This window comes from Melanotaenia boesemani, chromosome 13 (genome assembly GCF_017639745.1).
Source record: "Melanotaenia boesemani isolate fMelBoe1 chromosome 13, fMelBoe1.pri, whole genome shotgun sequence".
Lineage (NCBI taxonomy): Eukaryota > Metazoa > Chordata > Actinopteri > Atheriniformes > Melanotaeniidae > Melanotaenia > Melanotaenia boesemani.
The window spans coordinates 14,237,674-14,263,732 of NC_055694.1; the positions used below are offsets into that span (position 1 = coordinate 14,237,674).

Sequence of the window (26,059 nt, forward strand, 5' to 3'; positions counted from 1 at the left end):
TTCTCTGTGTCGGCCCATCTGTTTACCCAGAAACCACTTCTGATGCAGCCTACATATAATTCAGCTGTGATGAGGAGAGCGTTGGCAGGCTCCTCAGACTTTGTGGTCAACACAGGGTGTGTGTAATGTGTTTACAAGGGTGAGTGTGTGTGTTGCTAATCACAAACTCTGTCACAAACCTGCTCTTGGAGCCAGTCACTGGCCACAGCTCTGTGGTTCTAATTAAGAGGCTGGGGAATTGTGCATATGCCAAGCCTCACACTTTGGTTTGTGTGTGTGTTTTTTTGTGTGCCTGTCTGTGATGTTATGTATGTGTTTTCTGTTGTTTTTATATATGCTCCACCTTGAAGCCTCATAGAAGCAGGTTTTATTATCACTTCTTGCTCTCTTTCGCTAACCCCTAAATATCCCAGATATATTTCATAATGTGGGGAAAACACCCTGGACTTGTTAGCCAAGTGCTCCCTCTTGCTCTTTCTTCCAAAGCCCACTATGCAGTTCTGTACTGTGCCAGGTGTAGTTAGTGAATGTATTTGTCTAATTACCCAGGGGTTTAAAGCTGCCAATCATGCTGCAATGCCACATCATAAGGCTCATTGCTGAGCTGTGCTCTGAGCCTAAATAAACACCTGAATAAACACCTAAGTAATCACTTCAGTCATTTGAACATGCACACATAATACACACACCTTGCTTGCTCAGCCATCTAGGGTGTGTTCCTGGTCTTGGGCCAAAACTCAAACCTATGGTCCTGCTGTCCAGTGTGATTAAAGAACAGATGAAATTATCTAAACATCCCAGATTGGTTCATCAGAAGTGTGGAGTTGTAAGGAGTGATCTACAACACTTTTCAATTCATTGGCAATAAATCTGTGTCTCTAAACCCTTCTCTTACTTCCCTCTGTTCTGCTTGGCTCTGATCTCCTCATATGGCTGCTATTATTTATGGAAGTGTTATTTATGATGGGCATTTATGAGACTGTTTTTGGCCACACTTTGCAAAGCATGTTGGTGATAGTATTCAGTGAATTTCAGGCTTACAATCCTCAGTGAAAAGTTGTAACCACAATGAGGTGATAATACTGAAAGTTAAACATTGATTTTAAAACCTTTATTAAATTGAATGAATATACAAGCTAGTTAAAATATTTCTCTTTACACCCTCTGTACTGTATCTCACTATCTTAGGAGCGAGTGATTGAGAACCTGCGGGACCAGAAGGAACGAGACGACAGGGCTCGGCTTGAGGAGTTGGAGCAGATGAGGAGGGAGAACCAAGAATTAAAGGGCAAACTGTCAGTTCTGCAGCCCCAGAAACTGCCACAGAGCCAGACCTCTAACCCCAGCTCAACCCATAACCCAAAGCCGGATGGAGAGGTAAGGGTATTGATGCTGACTTAAGAGTTGATGTTGTTTAGATAAAAGATAAAGAAATGCATTCAGGACAAGTTTAGTCTTATGATACTTGAATTATTTTTAATATAAAATCTAAAATTTTAAGTTGAATGTGTATAAATATTTATATGAGGACTGTGAACACAAGATTGCTAATTTGATGTCTGTGAGCTGCAGACAAACAGCCATAAATATAACCACCACATACAGTATACTCTGCAGAGTTTGTAATATCCTACATGCACCCTGTATTTACACAGCTAACATCTACAGTAATAGTCATTCTTCTTTCTTACCTCCATGTGAGCATTCATAATATAGGTAGCAGTTCAATAGCAAAAGGCCTGCCTGCACTACGTCTCACAGGATGAAGGGATAAATTAAGAGCGACTGATTTATAGATGTAAAAGATCCCTCTATCCATGTTTTGGTGCCAAGTCAGAGGCCCTGCTGTGCGTTTTTTTTTCTTCTTCTTTTTCTTCTCCTAAGCCTACAAGCCAGGACAGACTCTTGTCCTGCCAGAATTTACGAGAATGTTTTCTTTTATACCCATAAAACATACACACATATCATTCCTCTGAAATGATATCTTAGTGAATGTTGATACGGCACCACATGAAAGTGACAAAGCTCAGAAACTCCCTGTTGCAAACAGATTCACACTCTGGCAGAAGTTTTGCCATAATTGGACTATTTTCTGCATTCAGCAGCAATCAGACCTGTTATGTAAACTCACAGATCTTAAAAACAATGCAGATGATATTTGTGTATTTGTATATGTGTGTGTGCATGTATGTGTTTTTTTTCTTTCTGCCTGTCCATGCATGTCAGCACAAAAACAGCTGTCAGTGTGTGTGTGTGTGTGTGTGCATTTGGGAGTGTCAACATGAGTTTGAATGCGTTTGATCCTGCTTTAGTGCAATGGCGAGAGAATGGTAAAGTAACTGGCTTCTACCACAAATTTGCGTGCACTGTCTCCCCTTAAGTCAGTTTATCACATCCTGGTAGCGTTGATGCTTTACTTCAAGATGTTACAGATGGATCAATAAAATTCAAATAGTAAAACAAATCTGAATGTTCCAAGTTGGGGTGGATGACCATGTCAAAAATAAGATAAGAAATTTTTAGGATGGAACCACAGTCTGAATCAGGATTCTTCTTACAAATTTGATTGAATTAATTATTAGTTAATTAGTTTTTGGCTGCAAGGATACAAAACATGTGACAACCAAATGCAAAAAGTGCTGCTCATAAATGTCTGCATCTTCTTCACTGTGATTTTTGCGGTTTAAGTTCTGATCAAAGGAGTTGCTGTGGGGCCGCATAAAACTTTATGGTTAATATTGACAAGCTGCATGGGGGGTTATTAGGTAGCACTGTCACGTCACAGCAAGAAGTTTCCTGGTTAAAATCTTGGCTAAGACCTTTCTATTTGTCGTTTGCATGTTCTCTCCAAGCACGTCTGGGTTCTCTCTGGGTAATAAGTTTGCTTCTTTCTTTACTGACAAAAAAGAAAGATTAAAAGCCAGAAATCTGGGAGATGTCATGAACTCAGACCTGAATTTTAGCAGTTATATTGAGACAGTTGTGAAGTCAGCCTGTTATCATTTAGAGAACATATCAAGGATTAAAGGATTGATGACTCAGCAGGATTTAGAAAAAGTTGTCCATGCATTCATCTTTAGTAGACTGAACTACTGTAGTGCTGTCCTCACAGGTCTCCCTAAAAATTCAATCGGAACGCTGCTGCTCGAGTCCTCACTAAGACCAAGAAAGTAGATCATATAACTCCAGTCCTCAGATCTTTACACTGGCTTCCTGTCTGTAAAAGAATTGACTTTAAAATCCTGCTGTTAGTTTAGAAAGCACTGAATGGTTTAGGTTCAAAATACATTCAGGATCTTCTGGTTTGTTATGAACAGGTCATCAGGGTCAGGTCTACTTTCTGTTACCAGAGTCAGAACTAAACAGGGAGGCAGCGTTCAGCTTTTATGCTCCTCACATGCAGAACAAACTCCCAGAAAACTGCAGGTCTGCTGAAACTTTCTGCAGTTTTAAATCAGGGTTAAAAACTTTTCTATTTGCTGCCTTTTTTCAAAACAATTGCTAATTTCTCACACTGGAACTTTTATTTGTTGCAGTTTATATATTTTATTTTAGCTTTTTTCAGTTTTTATTTAATTTCTTTTATTTATTTTTGTTCTTAATGCACTTTTTATTGCTTCCTGCACCCAACTGTAATGCGTTTAATGTTTTATGTAAAGCACTTTGAATAGTCTTGTACATGAAATCTGCTAAACAAATAAACTTGCCTTGCCTTCCCTAAATACTTCCCTAATAATAGTCACCCTCTGACACCCTGAACAGGTTAATGCACTTAAAGAAAATGCATGGTGTTCTTATCAAAGAGCCAAAAAATAGTGTTTAGTTTCTTGAGAAGGAAAAAGGTCTATGCCATCATGATTCTTGATGATTATTTGCTACACCCATGTACATAATGTATATCCTGTGTGATGTCTGCACAGGCATTCAGCACTTAACCAAATAAGGGATTAAACCAAATGTTAAACCGTAACAGACTCTTTGGTTAGGCGACTTGTTTAAACAGTGTACACCTTCCTTCAGTCTGAGAAGTCTCTCATAAAATTTACAGTTTCTTTCAGGATGTTTGCCCTCTCACCGTTATTCTTTAATAAGCACGTTGTCTTCTGTTTGTAGAAAGTATCACCCCCATGATGTACTCTGTATACATGATCATTATCTGGATTTTGTCATTGCCAGACAGATTTTTGTCAATAGGAAAACAGTAGGAAAGTTTAAAACAGATTTTATTTATTTTTATGAAATGAATCCAGCAAAAAGTCAATATTGTGTCACATAAAAAAAAATATAGAGATCAGATTGCTCACTCTCCAATTTCTGTATTTTCAACTGATCTGTCTTTTGAATGTTAGCAGCACCTGTTCATCTGGTCTTGCAGAAAAAAGTCTAGAAAAACACAAAGATTTGACTACCTTAGCCTTAACTTCTTAAATAGCTCTACACAGAAGGTTGCATCCTTTTGTATCTTGTTCCTGTCCAGTTTAGATACATAGACTAATAGTTGAGCATCTCTGAAATAAATGTAATAGAATATTGTGTTTTGATTTAAGAAGAAAAGAGAGGTCCTTTCCATATACTTAACAAAAGCATTTTGCTATTGCAATTAATCAAATTTCAACCCAAATTGTACAATAAAATGTGCTCTATAGCTTAGCTCAGCTCACAAAATTGATTGTGTCAAACCATCTATTTTGCCCTTATTTAAAGTTAATCATATCAATTTTTGAGTTTAGTGAGAGGTTTTCATGCTTTAACCCAGTGGCTCCCAACCTATTTTCCTTGGGGACCCCCTTGATGCAAATACTAAAAAGCTATGGGCGCCCTTCCCCACTCCGTGCTGAAGCCAGGTTTTGGTTTTATGCTGTCAAAAGTGAGATTTGCTCTTTGGGGGACCCCTTGGGGGGCCCCAGACTCCATGTTGGGAACCACTGCTTTAACCCATTATGACCTAATAAAAAGTGGTTTTCAATAAACACAATTATACTTCTTAAATGGTATTAATAAGCAGGGGACTGAGATAGCACACTAGCAGTAAAAGCAGAAAGTTTAACCTCTAGTTTCTTCAAGTGTTAATAGATGAAAAAAAACACTGTAAATTACTGCTTCACATCCTCTGAAGTCTTGTATAACAAGGCTTAGTTTCAGCATTTGTTCTTTCAGAATCTGCTCTGATTCACAACTGATTGTTTAAACATAGCAAAGAGCTGCTCAGTTTTAGTTTGGGGTTTGCCAAAGTAGCCACTAGACAGCAATCATGCACATTTTTTTATGATTAGATTTTTAATTAATGCAAAGAAAAAAAAAGAAGAAGCCTGGATTGCAAACTAAATGATGCAGGCAGTTTAGCTGTGGTGTTAATGTAAAAGAGAAAAATGTGTGTTTTTTAGATTACTTTGGATGCACCAACATCTATAAGTGCAACACAATCCTTAAAAGCATAATATGTGACAGTAATATTATTGCAGTAGTAAACCATGTTTTGTTTTGTCTTTTCTTTGTTATGTTTGTTTTTAACTTAGCTTTTAGGAAGAATCAGATTTTTAAGTTTAAAAGCAAATTTTATATCTAGTTTGAAACCACTCAATGTATCAACCCCTATTAAGGATAAATCACAAATACTTATGGTGGCGATGTTTGTTATTCCCATCTGGCTGTACGCTGAGCGGCCCACTCAACATATCTGCAGATGTTTGTATTATTGACTCAAAGAAGCTGTTGGCCGAGCTTTTTATCTTTACCTTTGAGCTTTGTTGACTTCATTGCATCCTCATCCTCTTCCCATAAAAACAGTATTTGTTAATAAAGGACTTCTGGAGCTAAACACGGCCACTTCAAAGGGAAATGTAGTTGAGAGAAGGAAGTGACCTTTTCAAAGAGGGTTAACTAAAATCAGCAAGGAGACCCCATCCTTTGAAAGTCTTACAGTCTTTTTTAATTTTGTGCTCGTTTTTGCTGTGTTTATAACAAACTGAGGTATATAAAAAGGCCAAATGTCATCACGTCTGACATATAATGGTAGATAATACTGTTTCAGGGTCTAGAGATGTTGTTTCACTATGCAGTCTCAGAGTTGCTGGCCAGCCTCTAACCAGGCGCTAGAAAAGTCAGCACCCAGCCTGGTGGCTACACATTTTTTACATATTTTGAAATATTTACACTCAAGAGACATTTCCAGGAATGATAATAATAATTTGACTGTATATGTAATCGTATCCTCACTGGCTTTTCCCCTCTTGTCATAATATCACAAATTCCTGTTGGAGCTGTCGTCCTCTCACCCACTTCTTTCCAGTTGTCTGTGTTATTCAGAGAAAGAACTTAACACACCAACCCACTTAGGCCTAATGCATTTTGTTATAGCTAAAATCTGCTTTGATGTTTGTGGATGAAGTGTGGAGGTAATAGGGTAAGGACAAAGTAAATGAAAAAGAGCACGCACACACACACATACTCAGCTTTACTTACAGTCTTTTATGGTTCAGGGAATCATGTAGTTGTGGTTGATTCAACAAGCTGAACAATTATCCTCCATGCCAAATGTTCCTCTTTAACTAACTAACAACTTATAAGGGATGGGTCAGAAAAACTCACATGTACTATGAATACACACAGACGTGCAAACGAAGCAGGAGATTAAAAACAAAAACTTAACCTTCTATAGATTCATCACTGACATTTTGTAGTGGCTATTAGGGCATTTTTGTCCCAGCATTTGAAATGCCACAAATATCACCTTTAAGGCGATGGATTTTGCACATTCTATTGTGCCTATAATCTGTGTATCACACCCAGTTACTGTACACACTTTTATTCATCTTTGTTTTGTTTGTGATATTTGAAAAAAGGCATTTGACAGATTGTCAGGAGGCAACACTTAACAGGCACTCTGTTTTTCTCCTTTTTTTAAAATTTTATTGTTATGGCAGGTGAATAAAGAGCTGCATGTACAAAACCTTATTAGTGTAGATTTGACAATTATTCAGTAAATGTCTGCATATGTGAACTTGTATTTCTAATGCTGTTTATGCAGTGACAATGTGAGGCACTGCATTCATTTTATGGGCAGAAAGCATATCAACATATTGTAGACACTTAAATTTTAGTGTAAATACTTGGTTTAGAGTTAGTTGTATGTCATGTTAATGTTAGGATAAATTATACATTGGTATGATGAATATCCTTATTGTTAATTCTTGTTGTCTTGGTACTTGCTCACCTATTAAATGTTTTACAACTTTCACTGCACAGAGAAGAGAGGAAAGACATGAAGTAGATGCCATAAGTATCAATCTACACATAGATTGCTGAGTTATAGAAATGGCACAGAGGTCAGACACAGTTGCAAGACTAGATAAGCCCAAAAGATTAGTAGCTTTGACAGTATGTATGCATTTTTAGAGAAGGAAGGTTTTAATGTATAGTTGACCAATATAACTACTGAAAGATAAACTCAGATGTGTTCAGATAAGGTGCAATTTTTTGATTCATTATATAGTTTCTGTGTCAGCATGAGAGCATAAATTATAAGGTACATTTTTTAGAACTGCAATAGGGGTAGGGTTGCTCCTGATTCTATTGACAATGAACTCAGGATATTTTTCCCCTTTAATCTCTTGGTTAGGGTTAGTTGAGGAAATGAGTGTAAGACATGCCATGTCCTCTGTGGCTGAAACACTGCTGTGTGTGTGTGTGTGTAAGTGTTTGTGCACATTTGCTTGATGATGTTTAAACAAGTGGCCTCAGCTGTCTCAACAAGTTAAACAATCTTCACAAACGCAGTAGACAGAGAGAGGTAGAGACCAAAAGGGGTAAAAAAAAAAAAAAAAAAGGAGAAGCCAAGAGAAAGATAATTCTAGGTTTGAAAGTTCCTCTGGGATATTTTTCTCTGAGAAGAATGGATTCATCAGTGCAACACATTTTTTAAAAAACATTTTACCTCCCACAAAAAAAAGAAGAAGAAGAAAAAAAGATGTTTGGTTGTCTCATAAAATCACAGCCCAGACTGGGGGAGTCAGTAATTTTAGAGTGATAATGATTAAACTCCAAAGTCTACATGATGCCCTGAAGGAGCAAATGATAGAAGCAAACCACAGTAAATACACTATCAGAGGAACTGGGGGGAGAAATCAGATGAGGGTACAGATGGGTTCTGCCAATGCTGTTTATGAAAGTTCTTTAACCACGTAACCTACTTTTCTTTTCTTGAGCTTCCCTGCATATTTTTCAATGATTCAGTCTTACAGCATGTTGAAGTATTTCTACTATTTTCTTATTTTCTTTCATTTATATTTTTATTAATCTTTAGGTGCAACCCAAAGTAGATGGGCTTCCACCAGTTTCCCCCTTGGTATGTTCTTTATCTCATGTATCTTTTCCTTCGTGCTTGGTAAAATGTTAACAATAGCATGTTAGATGTAACACAATGGCATTATGTTCACAGTAAGGTTCAATTCTGTATGACACAGTTACTGTCAGCTTATTTACCAAGTTTCCTCAGTTTATATGTAACTAAGCTGTTGTACTTGAAAAAGTATGTGTTGTTAAATTTGAAACGAACTAGTTTGAAGTGTGAAATTCTGAGATAAGTGTGATAAATTGCAGTGTAGATGAAGTTTGACTACGATTTAAAAAATTGCGGATCAAGTCAAATAATTCATGTTTAGTTTTGTTGTTTTTTGCTGTCTAAACTTGCTACCACTTTGTGTGCATTATCGTCACATTCCTGAAGATGCTTGATGGGAGATCAACCCAAAATAATAGACAAAATTCATAAGATACAATGATTTTATTTCTTTTTTTATCCCATAACTGATTGGCGAGCCAATTCCAATTCTACCAAAATTCCAGCGTGCCTCAACTCATGTATGTAAGCGGTGATTAATTTATTTATTCTTTGATGAGACTGAAAAGTATAAAAACAAGATTTTTTTTTTTAAGATAGCTTATTGACATAACTGTCATGACAGCATTGTCAACCTTAAAGTCAATGTTCAGATGAAGATTATAGCCGTTGTTGAGGCCTTTTGACATTTGACATTTTATACTGACCTTCAACCTGGCCAAGTAATTTCTTTTATTTCTGTCTCTGTATCCATTCTCCTCTCCAGTCCACACATGCACACATACACTCTAAGGCCCAAAACCCAGAAGAAACAGTCAGAATGTGTCCAGACATCACAGATCGTCTGAGGCTTCTAGAGCAGGAAGTAGCCCGCTACAGAGAGGAGTCTGGGAAGTCCCAAGCTGAGGTGGAGAGGCTAATGGGAGCACTGAAGGATGCTGAAATGGACAAATCATGCAAGGAGAAGAAAATCACTGACCTTGAAAGGTGAGCGTCAAAAATTCACTGACATTCACATCAGTCACAACTCAACATCTGGATGTCCTCAGAAAGCAGCATCCTTTCAAGTGACCGGATCTTTGTAAGATCTCAATTCATTCCTAAGTGCTCTATTTATAACGGAGTAATCCATGAGATGTAAACTGTCTAGATTGTGTCCTCCTTCCACTTGAAACCACTTCCACTTAGTCATACTTTTTGCCTCATGTAATCACTGTCTAGAAACGCATGCTCTGACCTATTTACACATGTCATTATATTAATTTGGTTTAATGTTTTATCATTTCTCTGTGTGTATGTCTGCAGACCTGGGTAAGTAAACATAACTTGCGCATGTTAACCGTACCTTCATAACTCTTTCATCAGTTTCATTATTCATTATTTGTGAAATCATGCCATTTCTGTTGGGTTGGTTTAAAGTGTTCTCAGGTATAAAGCTGGGAATACAGGCGTTGAGCTCAAATCTGATTCTCAGGAAGCTCAAATTTGACTATCCCATTGGTATAATAAATGTACAATCCATTTATGGCTAACAATCTCAGGCTTCATTCCTGTGACACCCATAACACAATCAGAGACTTTATATGTTTCCTGACAGTGGGGACATATGGCTTCTCTTTGTGTTGACTTCTGCAGAACGTCTTTACTTCTTACTACCATCAGCCATGTTTCTGTTTTCTCTTCCTGTCATGTCATGTTTATATGTTTTTACCTCAGTGTCTGTAAAATCAACAGATCAGATGTTTTGTCTCTGTCTTTGCATTACTGTAAATGCAGCCAGTGCATGCGTTTTTGTATATCTGAGTGTGTGTGTTATTGAGTTTGCCAGGCGGCAGACAGCCAGGGGCATGCCAGTGGGAGGTGGTGTATCCAACCCAGACACTGGCTGTTTATACTACTCAGTTTATTACTGGCAGCGTGCTACTCAATTATCATTTGATTTATGAATTGGCATGGTGTGTATATGTACCCAAATGAGTGGTTGTTCAGTGCCAAGGCAGAAGTACTATGTGTGCATGTTTGTGTACATATTTATTTCAGATGTGTATGTGCATGTGTGAAAAAATAAACTTACAAAGTGGTATGTGCTGTCTTTTATTCCCTTTATATATATGAAAACTTGAAACTGTTGCAGTTAGTTTTGCCTCTTTTTAACACACATCCACCCTATTAGGTGTGTTATCAATAACTATGGTTATACTGTAAATGTTTAAGGGTTAGCTTGTATAGGCTGTGTGTACTGGATCCAGTACAGTTCCGTGCCTCATTCATTACCTATTTTACAGACTGTGCTCTGACTCAAAGTCTGTGGGAACTTATAGGCATCAAGCAGAAAGGAACACAGTAGCTCCTGCAGAGTTTACTCTATGTTTCTGTGTGTGTGCATTAATTTTCGACTTATATAAATATGTCTGCTGTTCACATGCAGCTGTCTCAAGCTGCACATTTAGTTTTTGTGCATTTGCGTAGACGGCCTACTCCAAACCAGGCGTGTTTGGGATCTTTAGAGGGATTTCTTTTCTCTTCAGCTCGTCTATCTTATCGGGACTGCTGCCTCATTAGTGTCAACCAGTCTCTTCTATCAGCTCGACCTTTCCCCTCTGCACGCCACAAACAGGTTAAAGGTCACAGACAGGTCAGCCGCGGGTTATCAGAGGAGGACACACTGTATTCATACGAAGTCACAGTACATGTAAATAAAGTAACTTTAATCTTTTTGAGCTATGTTAACATGCATTAGTATGTTTGCCTGCTGTAGAAATTGTTTTTTTGGTTTTATAAATATTCCTAAACAAAAATAGAAGAGTTTTTGTAGATGAATAGCATGTGACTATGTGACAGCATGGATGGATGAGTGATTGTGAACTGATTGGACATCTGTGGAGAGATGCAGGACTTGGTGTGTCTGAGCAGAGGATAAATGTCTTTTTAATCAGAATGTTTCTGTTGGAACTCAGTCAGCTGACCTAAAACCTACTATCTAAATAGAGGGAGAGAAGAACAGATGAACAAATAGACACTTTCTCATCCAGTTGGCTGCATAGCAGAGAGAGTCAAAGATGGATAAGGCGAGTGGTCAATGACCTAAAAGGGGAGATTCACTCACAGCTATTTCATAGCTCAGATCTCCCAGTGATATAGTGCAATTAATCAGTGATAGCTTTATGCTGCTCGTCTTTTGTTTAGTGGTATTAGTTTCCAGTAGATCTTAAGCTAATTTAGCTGCATAATTAGTGACACTCAATGGGCTTTGTTGTATCTGTGTATCTGTGTCAGCTGTCAACACTAATGCTAATAGCTAGATTTATTAATTAGAGCTTCCCAAGACACAGCCGCTGATCTCATAGAGCAATTTGTTTACACACAATAGACTTCAACTGAAAAAAGGGAAGACATTTTTTAGCACGACATATTAGGGAGTCACTGGGGTGCAGTTCCAGTGAACTCAAACAGAACAGATTTTAATTAATCTTAAACAATACATGCATCTAAAGACGCTGCTGTAATTAAGCATTTGCAGTTCAGAACTATGAGCCAAAGTGTCCGATAATGTGAAATGGGGGAAAAAAGCTTTATTGTTTCTTGTATATGAATATAAAGACTTCTTTCTTTTTTCTTCATTCCTTTCCTCTTGGGTATATATTATTAACTAGTGGGATTATTTTGTATAGTCATCTTCTTATTGCTTTTGCAGTTCTATACTTATAAAGTTGTAAAGCCCCCACAGTGTGGTATGGGGGCCAAAGTTTGACAAATAAATCAGCCTTCCAGTCTCATCCTACAACAGCTACTCACGAGGTAAGCAGTCTGGTATGCAAGGGAGAGTTTCAGGAAAAGGGAGTTGCACATGTATGTGTGTGTGGATATATGTGAATGTACCTTATTAACTCGTGTGTTGATGGTGAGTGGAATCAGTGGTTGGTGGTTTACAAATGATTACCCACTCACAGACAACTATTTCTATTCGGCTTAATTCATTTGACTCCAAACTCCAGATGCGGTCTCTTATGTTTATCATATTTTTTCATGGAAATATTTGTGTTGTTGCAGGTGCACATGCAATTGAAAAAATAATTTGTAGCATCCTGTTTTATTGTAGACATCTAAAGAAGTGGCACCTGCAACAGAGAGGAAACATTTCATCACAGTAACAGCAAATACATGGACAGAGTTAATAAAATGATATACTTTATTACATACATTGTCATGCGCACATAAACAATAAAGTAAGGAGACAAAAAAGATATTATTGTGTTGCGATAAGACACATCCAAACAACAGAAAGCATTTATACAACATAAAAACTTGTCTGTTTTAAAGCTCAACAATGCACCAAGGTCAGTGCCTCAGATCAAACATGAGACTCCCACACCCGCGACTCCTACTACAATCTCTTAGTCCCCTCTTTTTTCTTCTGCATACTCTCTCCTTTTAACACAAGAGAGAAAATGTATTTACATTTACCCCAGATCATATCTGCCTTTTATTTAATATGCACCCCGGTCCAGTGTAGTAATAACTGCCCTGATGTGTCCCAAATCAGAGGATTAAGTTCCACTCGGCTCTTTATTAAAAGACACAAGGAAGAGACAAAGTTAAGAAAAAAGAGATACACATCAGATTTTTTTTTTCAAAGTTATTATGCCTTTTAATCTTTATTTACTTAGAAATATTCAACTATGATATTTGCTGCCTTACTAACTAGATCTTACAGTTTCTCACATTGCGATTTGGTAGCGTCCTAGTGTGAACACATCTTTCTCCTGCTTGCAACTCTGTCACCCAACCTACGCCATTCAATCGCTGTGTTTTCCTTGCTCAAAGGTACATCAGCGCTATTCCTGGAGGTGAAGTTTGAAGATTATATTATGATTAATGTTTCAACAAAAAGATGCAAAGACAAGATGGTGACGTAGGACAAAAATGGAAGAAGCATCAGAGATAAGAAAGTGATGTATAAATGTGCGTAAAAAAGCTCTTCTTATCCTGGAAAGTGAATGTGGAGCTCCAGGTGGAAAAAGTGATAAAAATGTGAAAAATGACTTCTTACTCTCAGTTAAGAAAACTGGCAGCTTGCTGCTCTCTTGCTCTCACTTCATCTTGCTACAAAGAGTCACAGCAATAAAATATGATTACCCCAAGAATTTACTCACTTTAGACTAACAGATTATGGTTTCTTCCAAATGTTTTTTCTCTCACATGCAACCCAGTTAGTCTGCTCTTCATTCACACTCTTAAGCACCCTCATTTGCCTTCACATTGGTCAAAACACTTAACTTCATTTTGCGCTGATGGCTTGATGGGGGTAAATCAGCTATCAGACAGGACCAGCCTGCCTGTTGGTTTATACACCTGTGCCAGTAGCAGTTTTGTTTGTGATAGCTGATATGCCCTCATGTTGAGTTTTTCTCTATGGACATGCCTCTACGCTTATGAAAACACACACACAGACATCAAAGATCAGAGTCTAAACAGATTCTTCTTCTTGTTTTTGCTTTGCATGTGTGCACTTGAGCATTATTATTATGTTCATTTTGTACTTTATTTGAAAGAGAATTTAAAGATTTATAAAACTGATAAAATGTGTAAAATCAGCATTAGCGTGATAAAAAAAGACATTGAGATTTAAGTCAGAAACATATAAGTGACAGATAAGTAAACTATATGTGTAGTTTTCTGAAGGAGGATATAAATATTGTAAAAAAAAGTTGACTACCCCGTTTTGCTCTGTCTTCTCTTATGATCATTATTTCCTCAAAGGATTCATAAAGGCACTGTTGTGTGTGTTGAAAAATGACAGTATATTAAACTTATTTATCATCTTGTTAGCTACATTTCACTTTGATTGTGTATCGACATTACTCTTCAAAACTGACACACACACACACACACACACAGTGGTCTGAGGGTTGTGACAGCAAATATTTGCCCACATGTTGGGGCAGCTTGTAGGTTTTGCCCAGAGTAAACACAGCAGTGCGTATGTGGAATAATAATGTGGTGCATTTTAGCAGCTGTTTGGTCATAGCTTGTTTACCGTGTTGGAGAGTTCACTTAAGCACTAATTTGTCACTGTCAACATTCTCAAATTTTCAGTTTTTTTTAGTTTAGTTAGAGTTTGGGTCTACTTTGAGTGTTTATAAGAAAACGTAGATTGTGTAAATATGCATATGCACAAGTTTTTTGGGGTGTAAGAGTGTTTTGTTTTGGATGTTATGCATCCATATTCTAATTCATATGTATTTATGTGTGTGAGCGTGGGTACCATATGCTGACTAAATAAAAAGGAACAGGTTTTAGTGAGGAGGCAAACACATACACAACCAGTAACAGCTGATTCATTATCAGTGTGTGTTTGCTCTGTTTCTGTCAGGGTTTATAGCTTCAGTTTATTTTCAAAGACACACCCATATGTGTGTGTGTGTGTGTTGACACAATTCTGGCTTCTTAGATGTAGGCCTACTCAGTTAAACCTATTTTTGAGAAATACGTGTTTGTGTGCATGCACAAGCTTGCATCTCCTGTCTGCTTATGTTTGTGAGTTTTGTTGTTGAAAGATTAACACTGCAGTGTTTCACCTCCATCAGTCAAGTCTTGTCTTGTCCTAGTCTGCCATGTTACTTACAGTAGACTAGACACACACTCAGTCTTTGTTCTTAGCCAATTTGCAGAACACACTATTGAATTGTATAAGTAAGTTTTGCAAAAGAAAAAAAACAGATGGAGCAAAAATGGATTATTTTAAACATGCATTTTATACATAACACTACAATTAGTAGTTACACATGACTAGAAATAGGTTATAAATGCAGATTTTGTTTTTGTACATCCAGGGAATATGCTAGTGAAGAATACATGCATCCTATTGAAATTGTTAGATTTTTGTCACATTTAGACAAGCAAGCATCATCTTCGATATGAAGCTTTGCTATGAACTGTTATTACTGATACAGAATTACAAGGAAATTTAGTTTCTATCTTTTGCTGCTCAATACTTTTGATTACTCTACAATGTGCAGTTCTTTTAGCTACAAAATCATTTGAAAGTATTATTCCATGTGTTGCTCATTTCAAATTCTCCACAATATTTCAGTTTGATTTACATTCAACACTCTGCTTGATCTTTCCATAACACACTAATTCTTCATTTTGAGCTAATCCTTGTTGGAGTTGCTTGTGTGTTTAGGACCATTGACCTGTTATAAGCTTCTGATTTAGTTTCAGCTTAATGGCAGCTAGCCTCACATTTTTCTCAAGCTCTGTTCGATATGATACAGAATTCTAAGTTAAATCATAGACTTAAAGTCATTAAGGCACTGAAGCAATATAAAACAAGGGCATTTCAACCACCATACTTCACAGCTGGTTCGAGTGTTCTCTAATATAAGGGCTTCTTTTCCTCTCTTTTCCCATGACATGCATGTCTACACTTACCATTTCCAAACAACTATATCATTGATTTGACTCTGAAGAACACATAATTCCAAGACACCTGGGGTCAGATGCATAAAACTGTAGTGTTATTACTAAAACTGTGAGCACAAAGATCAGAAGTGCATACTAATTTTTTATGCCATATCTCTACAGTTGTGAATTCTGTTTTAAAAATTTCAGGCATCTTGAAATTATACTCATCGATGCAAGCTTATTTTCTACTCACATCTTTAGCCATGAATAATGTGGACACACCACTTATTTATAATTTCCATTCCAAGGAAATAGGCATAAAAGTTAAAGCATCTGCAAAAAAAAGTCAAATTTTACCAAATGTGAAACTAAAACACTCATTAGTGAGAAGAGAAGGAAAACACTCGTGTCTGATGGTCTCAGTTCTGAAATCATGAGCAGAATAACTACTGAAAGTTAAAAAGCTACAGATGTATTCAGCATCAGAGTTTAAAATAAATAAACAAATAAATAAAAATATTTTTAACTGCCTCAGTTCACACAAAGACAGCACCAGGAATACAGCATATCTAGTATTTTATGCAGCTCTGTAGCCTTTGGGAGCCTTAAGTGGTGAATGAACCAAGTACCATGTGGTGCCATAAAAGCTGTGAACCTGATACAAATTTTTTCTTAAAGTATACATACACACACACACTACACACACACATATATATATATATATATATATATATATATACATACATTGCACGATCTTCCAGCAACAACAGAGAACATCTTTGCTCATGTCTGTTTTACACGACTGTGGCTGCACAAAATCACAAAGTCATGCCAAAGAAGACCCTCTATAAAATTGTTTTAAAATATGTTTTATCTTATGTGTCTGTTATTACTTTATTTCTGATTTGATGATGTCACCTTTTCTTTTAGTTTTTCCTACTTTTTCCACTTTTTTGCAACAGTGGTTAAAACGTGGTTTTTCGAACTTGTGGTTTGTTGGCTCACTTTTATCAATAATCACCATTTCCATGAGGATCACAATTTTCTTTAAGGGAAAATAATTTTGAAAAGCATGAATCACCTTTATTGTCACAAATCTGGAATTTTGTCATTTAATATAAAATACAAATTTAGTCTTCATGATGATAATCATTAGTTAACATTTCTTTAGTGACCCTTCTTTAACTGTTGGCTTCTGTTTTTTTCTGCCTTAAGGCAAATCAAATCTCCAAATATCCAGAAGCAGATGATGCCTGGTGAGATGAGGAAAGATGCTCTGACAGACGGACATCCACACTCTTTATCGCAGGTTTGAATACACATGTGTGTGTATGTAGATGCGCACATTTCTTGGCATCTACTTGAATTTTCAATGACCTTTTCATCACATGAAATTCCGATTTGCTCATATTCATTTCACCTGCCAGCTTTTCTTTTATTTCATCTCATTTTCTGGCAAGCTATTTCTCAGAAATGCATCTGTTTTAGTTGTGTTTCTTTACATATTACTGAAGTCAGGCTGGAAGTTTGCTCATCTGAACAGAGACAACATCATTATAGTCCTTTGTGCCTCTGGTCCTATTTTACTATGTAGATCATAGTCCTAAGCAGAACCAGAAATTAGTGCTGTCTATCGTCCAAGAGCAGATACAAAAGGCTCAGACAGAAACAGTTAAAGAACTGAGTTTAGTGAAGCATTTTAATTGACCATACCTAATTCAATTTGTGTAGATGTATATCTGCTTTACTGGTAGTGTGTCAGCTGATTGCTTGATTCTCTGTGTGTACATGTTTGTATACTTGCCTGCAGATCTGTGTCGAGGTGTTAGTTTAGGTGTTCTTTACCTCTCTACCAAAACAGAGCAAAAGTCTGTTTTTGGTAAAGCTGTTTATTTTTCTTGGTATACTGGCAGGCATCATCTAATATACATTTTCTGCATCTAGACAGTGTGTGAGAAACATACTGTTTCTACATTCTGCTACAACCTAACACACTGGCTGCCAAGTACAGAAACAACTGCAACAGTCAGGTCATGAAGGCAGATGATGTACACAAAGAGAGAACATGGTAGAGTTCACAGGTAGCTGAATTTATTTTCATAAAAATTGATTTTATGTATTATAAGAAACTGAACAAAGAAAAGCTCCTGTTAGAGCACATATCAAGCTCAAGTTCCAGTTTATTGTCAGTGAGCTGGGATGGTCCACCCTCCTGGTTTCCTCCAATGCTATGTTTTATGCCTCTGTTCGAGTAATAGATGAAGACAGAAGCAATGCTTTAGGTTGTCTGTGCATTCCAAACTTTTTACAATTATTGTGACAAAATTTTAAAAACTGTTATGGTAATAATATTAAGTTGATATCAAATTAATTTTACATGCAAGAGGTCAAATGTCAATTTACTGAGACATCATAAAATATTTAGCACTTCCCTGGCAGCATCACAGGAACAGAAAAAGATATGGATGTAAACTATACTATACTATACTGTAATTTGTTTGGGTGGGAAAAATTCAACCACAGGGTTAGCAAGGATAACCCACTACTTGCATTGCATTTATAGTAAATTACTGTAAAACATTTAGATAAATTCAGTTCCACTAAATTGCCAGATAGGCTTCTACAGTGTCTCAAGCGAATATTATTATATGTTACATACATATTATAATACATTTATAACTTATTTTTCAAAACATACATGTGTGCAACGCATGTTCAAATAGCCCCATCAAACTAAGCATCACAAACTTTTTTTTTCTTTTTTCAATGGTATCCTGTTAACAAGCACAGGTTTGGCATCTGCACAAAAAAGGACTCTGCAAATTAGGCAAAGATATCTGTGATGCTCAGATGATGAATCCAAACTTTGACATTTTTTCTTGTGTTTTTATTTTTGGTTGATGGTTTTGCTTTTAAGTGAAATTTCTCAATGGCAAATGCAGGAAACCATGAATTTTGGCACAACTTTATCGTTTTTTAAGATTAATCATGTTGCTGATCTGCAGACTTTGTGATAGATGGGATGAGTTTTAATTTACTTAATGCCATCCATCCATCCATTTCTACCTATTATCTGATGTCGGGCCACGGGAGCAGCTACCTAAGCAGGGAAGCCCGGACTTCCCTCTCTCCGGCCACATTCACCAGCTCATCCGGGGGGATCCCGATGCGTTCCCAGGCTAGCCGAGAGATGTAGTCCCTCCAGTATGTCCTGGGTCTTCTCCGGGGTCAATGCTTTAAACTAAAATCTTACTCATTTCCATGATATAAGGTGGACTTTTCCCCCAGTGCTAAAACATTACCCAGTCAAATCTTACCAGTTACCAGTCAAGACTTATGAATACGAGAATGATTCTAAATATTGCAGTAACTGAGAATCATGTCGTGGTCATGTATAATGGTTCAAAATCAGTGCATATTTTTGTAGTGTCAAGTCAAAGTCTCAATCCAACAAAAAGTATTGTCAAAGGACCTGGAGTGAGCAGGTAATGAGAAGAAGAGAAAGGAATTAAAGCAGCTCTGCACAGAGGAATGGGTTAAAATTTCTTTAGGCTGGTGAGCAAGACTGATAGTATTACAGTAGTTATCACTGCACAAAGTGGTCACAGAAGATGCTTAAGTTTTGCATACTTCTGCCACTCACAAATTTGATTTATTGTTTTATTACCATTATCCCTTATATTACATTTAATTTGTTTTAATTTTGCTACTTGAATATAAAAAAATTCAAAAGGTTTCACATACTTTCATTCACTACTGTAATTAACATAAGAATATGTAAGCAGGGTTCTCTGAAAGTGATATAGAAGCAGCAACACTTGAATAAAAAAGCTGAACTATCCAGCCCACTATCTTGGAGATGTTATAAATACAATATAAACTTTGTATATTGTGTCTGCTCAAGCACTGAGGTTGTGTTTTGGCCTCTGCCACTCTCTATTTCCCCTACTTTCTTTCTCCCTCCCTTTATCTGGGGATCCATCAGGAACACAGCACGCTCCAAGGGTAAACACACACAAACAAATTCTCCCCATCATTCCAGGACAGTTTATGTGGGATGAAGTGATAAAATCTCTTCGCTCCATTGTCTCCATCTCACCATGCTGCACTTTACAAGCACAGAGAAAACACACATCGGAAGTATTCACTTCAGGCTTTCACACAGGTCTGTTATTTATCTATTATCAGTAACAAAAAGAAATCAGCAACTCTCAGTAGGCTACTCTCATTACTTTCGAAATACTGATATTAAAGAATTTTTTTTTCAAAAGTCCAAAGACACTCCAACAAAATTGAAGCTTGTCAAGTTTTCCTTTCGTGCTAGCTTTTCTCTAAATCAGGTTCTACAAACATTCACATGTTGGTTGATGTTGCACATGAAGATAAGGATCCTTGGTGTACAGCTGCTGGAAATGTCCATTCTCTCAGTCTTTGCACTTTTATATAAGTTATGATCCTTCCATCCGACCAGAATGACTCAGAGCAATAATAATCCTTCCCAGGGACATTAGGTGCTGATTGACGCTGCAGAAGTAATTATCTTTAAGTTTTTTCCTGCTTTCTGTGTCTTTCTCATTCCCCTTTTCCTTTCTTTGTCATCTTGTAAGCCAGAAATATTCTCTTGTTTCAAATAAATCTCTTTACACACACACATACAAGCAGAGGGGACACACAACTTTTTAGTTAGGCTGCACATGGGGGTCCAGCAGCGGCAGCTCCATCTCAGTGGGGTGTGTGCATGAGTGTGTGTGCATGCTTCTGTGTGCTATGTGGGGTCAGACCAGTACTTGTTGATTTTGGTGCATCGAATTACTGCCCGTCTGTCACATCCAATTACAGTTTTGGATTGCTGACACACACAGCATGCTTCTGTATGTGTGTGCGGGTGTTTGTCACTTATTTCCATCCATGTCGTGCTGACACGACGAACCACAAGTATCCACTTGTGATTTTTTTTTTTTTTATCTCAGTCAAAACCAATGTCATTAGTACAGTTTCTTTCTGTGTCTCTGAATCTTTATAAATTAGCCTCTTCTACTGATTGGATGATAATGGTGCCAGCATAGTACATGTTTTTCTCTCTTTGGTATTTGTCAGAGGAATGAGCCAGCTAAACACATATTGTGTGTGCCCAGTGCTGCCTTATGAAATAAGCTTCACTACATCTGGGGAATCCATCCCAATTGAAACCTCATGTGTGACCTATGGTACTGTTTAGGTTCGGTGCTCTGTGTCTACAATGCAAGAAAAGTTTCTATTCAGTGTTGTAAACCATGCAGTTCTAATAAACGTGTACATTCATGTTGAATCTATGTAACCTGATGATGTTATCACTGTCAAGCATTTAATCAGTCATGCTAGCAAACATGAAGCAGCCATTTCTGAGATGGAATATCCATTTAAGAGCAGACGCTTCAATTGTCATTTGATTTCCCTGTTTTATCTGAACAAAGTCTCCTGAACATTTTTCATGTTTCCTGATCTGCGTGACCGCATGGCCTGTGCACTGCTCTGAGAAAAGTGTGAACGTGTGAACTTGAAAGTGAGTCAACGATTTTGTAGTCAAAGAGAAAGTTAAAAAAAAAAGGAAAAACAGAGAGAATCAGGGAGTTTATTATTTCTATCCAATGTTTTCTTTCCCAGTTCCATCAACCAGTGTGGAGACAGATCATTTTCTCCCTCTCACCACAGGTGTCAATAAGGCCACACACAAACTGTGCACGTCTATTCACACACCAACACCCAGAAATTCGCACACCCACATAAGTGTCAGCATGGAACTCATAGCACTTACAAACTCTGTCTCCATCACTTATCACTCTCTTCTGTATCTGTTTCTTCTGAGATCTTGTGTCTTCTCTCACCGTAGCTTCTGTCTTCTATGTTTTTCTTTTGTCTTTTACATGGACTGAATTCCTCTTGGCAGGAAAAACAGTTAAGCCTATTTTTAAACTTAAAGTCTTTCACTCACGCAACACAAAACCAGTGCAAAATTGTTCTCCATGATTAATTTTTAGAGCAAAGTTAAAGACAACCACCTCTCTCCTTGGCTTCTGCTGCTTTCCTTCCACAACGCCTCTTCTGAAATTCTCCAATCCCCCATCTAGCTTCCACCTGTTTCCGCTTCCCAGGATGCCATGCGGGACACAGCAGAGCGGATCATGGAGTTGGAGAAGGCACTGAGAGAGAGCATGAACACCTCCGCACATAGAGAGGCTCTCTGGGCACAGGAGGAAGCTGCCCGTGTTCAAGCCCACAGACAGGTTTACCTGCTGTTACACTGAGTCATGGTGGACCCAAAGCTAGCATTTACATGCACACATACATACACAGAGATAGCTCCATCCATCTCTACACAAGCAGCCTGATCAGCTTATCCAGAACCACAAAAAAATGTGATGAACTGAACTGCACCCCCATGTGGCTTCAAAATGTACTTTTGCAGAGGTATCACTAACCACTAAAAAGCTGAATGTTGTTATCAAACAAATATAATTATTAAAGAATAGTTGCATTTTGTTTTCTCTTGGTTTTGGTGTTTGGTTTCTAAACCAGCTCTGGTTTATTTAGTTTTCCCATGGCCTTAAATTTAAAAGCGAATGAAAAAATTTAGGCAGCGGCTTTCTTGTTTTTTAAAGCTTGCACTCTGGAAAATGTGAGCATATGTTTGATATGTTGTACATTCATGTGCATATAATCAGAATTTACTAACAAAGCTGTAGACTGGAGGCTTGGAAACCTGATAGAAAACAGGCTGCCCTTTTACCCTGTTTGTCCTGCTATCTATCTATCTGTCTTTCTGACTGCCAGCTGGTTGGTCTACGTCTTAATGTGGCTCCAAAAACGAAAAAAGAAGAAGAAGAAGAAAAAAAGACTGTGTGCTTTTGCATCTGCGTGTGAGTGTAGGTGTGTCTGCGGTGGGAAAGAGAAACAAGGCGAGGGGAGCGTGTTTCCTCCCGGTGTGAGTATGCATTTGAATGAAAATGACCTTGCATTACTTATGAGTGCCACAAGTAATATGAGAGCTATCGGTGGTTAAAACAAGAGCTAACATTTTGAGGCAGAATGATGGCTGTATTGCTTTAAGCCCACTCACAAGCACAACTTAAAAGATGAAGAGAGGGGACTGGTGGACAGAGGGGCCAAGTAAGAGAAGGTCAAACTCAGTTTAGAAAATTCTGTGAGAGCCAATGCTAACTGTGGCTTGTTTTTTCCTCCTTCGTGTACTTTGCACGCTCAACTTACATTCAGCGTGGATACTATGTTTATCAAACAATATTCTGAAACACTGAGAAGTCAGAAAGAAAAGTATATTTATGTCTGCGGGACTTTTCGCACGCATAGAAGTGGATGATTCAGCTTTGACCTAAGTTTACCCATGTGCAGAGGAATCAGAGAGATCCTTTTTCGAAGTTGTGACACATTAACACTCCTTGACCTCAAAAGCCATCGTCAACTTGATTTTATTTAAGTCATTCCAGACCCTACCCATAGAGATCATAATGAGCCAGCATGCAGTCATACTGGCGACTGAACTTAACACAAACTGAGCTAGAATAAAGTTACAGCCGCACTGCTGACAAAAGGGAAGGTGCTCGTCTCACCAGGCGCTCATGCCGCTCAGCCACTGATGCTCGATAGAAGCTGTCAGTGAGGTGACTTTTGTAAACTGACATAAAGTTACCGCATAAGGAAAGTCAGCATGTCATTATTTTACATTTAGACAGCTGTCAATCAACTGATATTCTTGCAACAAAGACTGGAGAAGTATGTGTGGAAGGACTAGAGAGGGAGAGACAGATTCTGTCTGAAAGATCACCTGACCCTGGCACTGTTTCAGAGCTCCCTGCCAAACTCACATTCTCACCCCCTCCCTCCCTTTCTTTACTCTTTACTTGATTTTCCTCTTTCTTCTACCCTCCGTCCCAGAGTAATCAGTCTCATGATGCGTAATGCGCTGAAAGTCTTCCATCAGCCTGACCTGCTGAAATGGAGCATGGGTAATGCCCTGGGTCACTTTTCTTCACACCCCCATCCTCTAAGTCTCTCACTTCATCTCTGCCTCCCTCTGTCTCTTTCTCCCTCATAAAATCGCTTTTGCTGTTCATCCTTGTTCTTTCCCATCTGGCTTCTTAAATTGTCTCACGCAATTATATCCACACTCCCTTTTTGTGCACTTCTGCCTCTTTCCCTCTTTGGCGTTTGAACTAGGCCTTTGAACCAGGAACACTACGCAAATGGACAAGAGGGATTTGGTCCTTACCTCTGAGCCCTCAATCAGCTTATCAACCAAAGGTGCTTTGGGCCAGTCTTAGTGAGCCTTAGCCAGGCTGGGGGGCTTTGCCTTGAAGTTGAGCTAAATTAGCACGCACAGGCTCACCACTAAGCTGATTAGGTCCCTAATTTCACTAAAATGCATTGTATTCCTTATTAATGATGTGATTGTGAAGTGAGGACTACCCTGGGTGGTGCACTAATGAGGGGCTAGGAGGGTGGAAGCTGAGGGTTGATCGACGTGTGGTGGATATAAATGGAGTTATGAGTGTGACCCTTGACATTAAAGGATGAAAAGACTGGCTTGATATTTATTTAAGCCCTGGAATGAAGTACTAAACATAAAAAGATGTGATTTTGGACAGTTAGATGTTGTTGGGAGGAAAACAGTTACTACTTGTTGAATTGCTGGAACAGAAAAGTACCTCCTTCCGTTGAGAGTTATTCTCCGCTCGCCATGCATTCAGTCTTTCTGCTTTTGTTCCATATGTGATATTCATGACTAGTCAGTGAGCACATTATCTGACATCTGTGAAACACACCTAGAAAACTGGAGGACATGAAGGGTGTCCTGAAAATGTGTGAACGATTTGCCCCCTTCATAAAAGAGGCCCATTTCTTTTTTCATCTCCTACCCCATGGAGTGGTTTTCCTTAAAACTCTTTATTTCTCTTTTTTCTGTTCTTTTCTTTCTTTTGTCCCTCATTTCATTTCAGAATTTAACTTTCCCAAAACATTCAGTTACTCAGAATTGAACAAAGATAATATTCTATTGTCCTGGTTTATGTTATCTGAACATCTTGTGTATTGCTGGATTTTATTGTGAGGCACTTGTTCAGCAGTTACACACTTCCTGTCTTAGGATAATGATGCCCTGAGGTGACATCCTGTCTATCAGGCACTCAGGTTGGACACACACGCTTGCATGGCCTGAAGGGCATGTTTGTGTAGAAGAAGGAGATGTACTTAAGAATGTGAGCACAATGCTCACCGACTCAAAAGTAGAACCACACTTGACTGGAAAGATAAAATAAGTGATGAAAGGTGGGAGAGGAGAGGGAACACTTGTTTCCAGTGCAAGGGTCAGTGGACATGTCATTCTATTAACCTATGATCCCCTGAAATGTTGCCTACTTCAAGATGTCAACTACCCATTGATTTTCATATTTAGACTGTCATCTCATTTCATCTTTACGCATTCCAGCACCCACACTCTTTGAAATACACACAGCCCACACACAAACATGCCTGCAAAGTGCATTGTGTATCTGATTACTTTACCATGTCCACATGTACATTTGTGTGCCTGCTTAAGGGCAGAATGGAATACGTATTGGATTTAACAAAAAATAAATAATTCAATGACTACTTCTTTGAGCAGAGCATAGAAATGTGGATATCCTGTGTTTTCACAATGTTTAAACATGTTCTTTCCCCCTTAAACAGTTGGAGGAACTGATGGGGGCCTTGGAGAAGACACGTCAGGAACTGGACGCCACTAAACTGCGGCTGTCCTCCACTCAGCAATGCCTGCATGAACGAGACGGCCACCTCAGCAGTCTTCGTCAGGAGAGACGCAAACAACTAGAGGAGATTCTGGAGATGAAGTTAGTGTCGCACTAACTGTCTTTCTGTCTGTATCTGGCGTTCTTACACTCAATTACATTCAGTGGTAACTCAATCAGGCACACCTGCACACTGCCATTCAGTTCTGCACAACAGCCCTGCCTATTTCAGAAAGATCTTACTGTTTGGGATTAGATAACATTGTTGGCGATGTTTAATTTCAATCATATGTTTATTATTTGGGTCAAATTCAAGCGGCAGATTGCAATCAGCTGAATAACCACTGCTTTATCCTTCCCTTTCAAGCATGTGGGTCACTAAAAATGCAAGAGTCAGTTTGTAAAAACCTAGCCATACATCACAGCAGACTCTGCGCCATCTGTAAGTATTAAAAAAAAATAAATAAAATAAAAACTTGCACTAAGGTAAAACTTGTAAAAACATAGTTAAAAATGTTATATTGCTTTTCCTCCA

General features: G+C 38.0%; 1 protein-coding gene across 12 annotated transcripts in view; it reads left to right on the plus strand.

Annotated features, from left to right (window-relative positions):
• LOC121651356 (ERC protein 2-like) overlaps positions 1-26,059 on the plus strand; it is a 156,555-nt gene that overhangs the window by 49,419 nt on the left and 81,077 nt on the right. For 9 of the 12 annotated variants that reach the window (XM_042003490.1, XM_042003489.1, XM_042003492.1 and 6 more), the window contains 7 exons: positions 1,189-1,377; positions 8,303-8,344; positions 9,105-9,325; positions 9,644-9,649; positions 16,961-17,054; positions 21,877-22,008; positions 25,466-25,626. In XM_042003490.1, coding sequence (XP_041859424.1) covers positions 1,189-1,377; positions 8,303-8,344; positions 9,105-9,325; positions 9,644-9,649; positions 16,961-17,054; positions 21,877-22,008; positions 25,466-25,626 — 845 coding nt within the window. The remainder of the gene's footprint in view (positions 1-1,188; positions 1,378-8,302; positions 8,345-9,104; positions 9,326-9,643; positions 9,650-16,960; positions 17,055-21,876; positions 22,009-25,465; positions 25,627-26,059) is intronic. The other 3 variants (XM_042003491.1, XM_042003496.1, XM_042003497.1) reach the window with 3 other exon arrangements.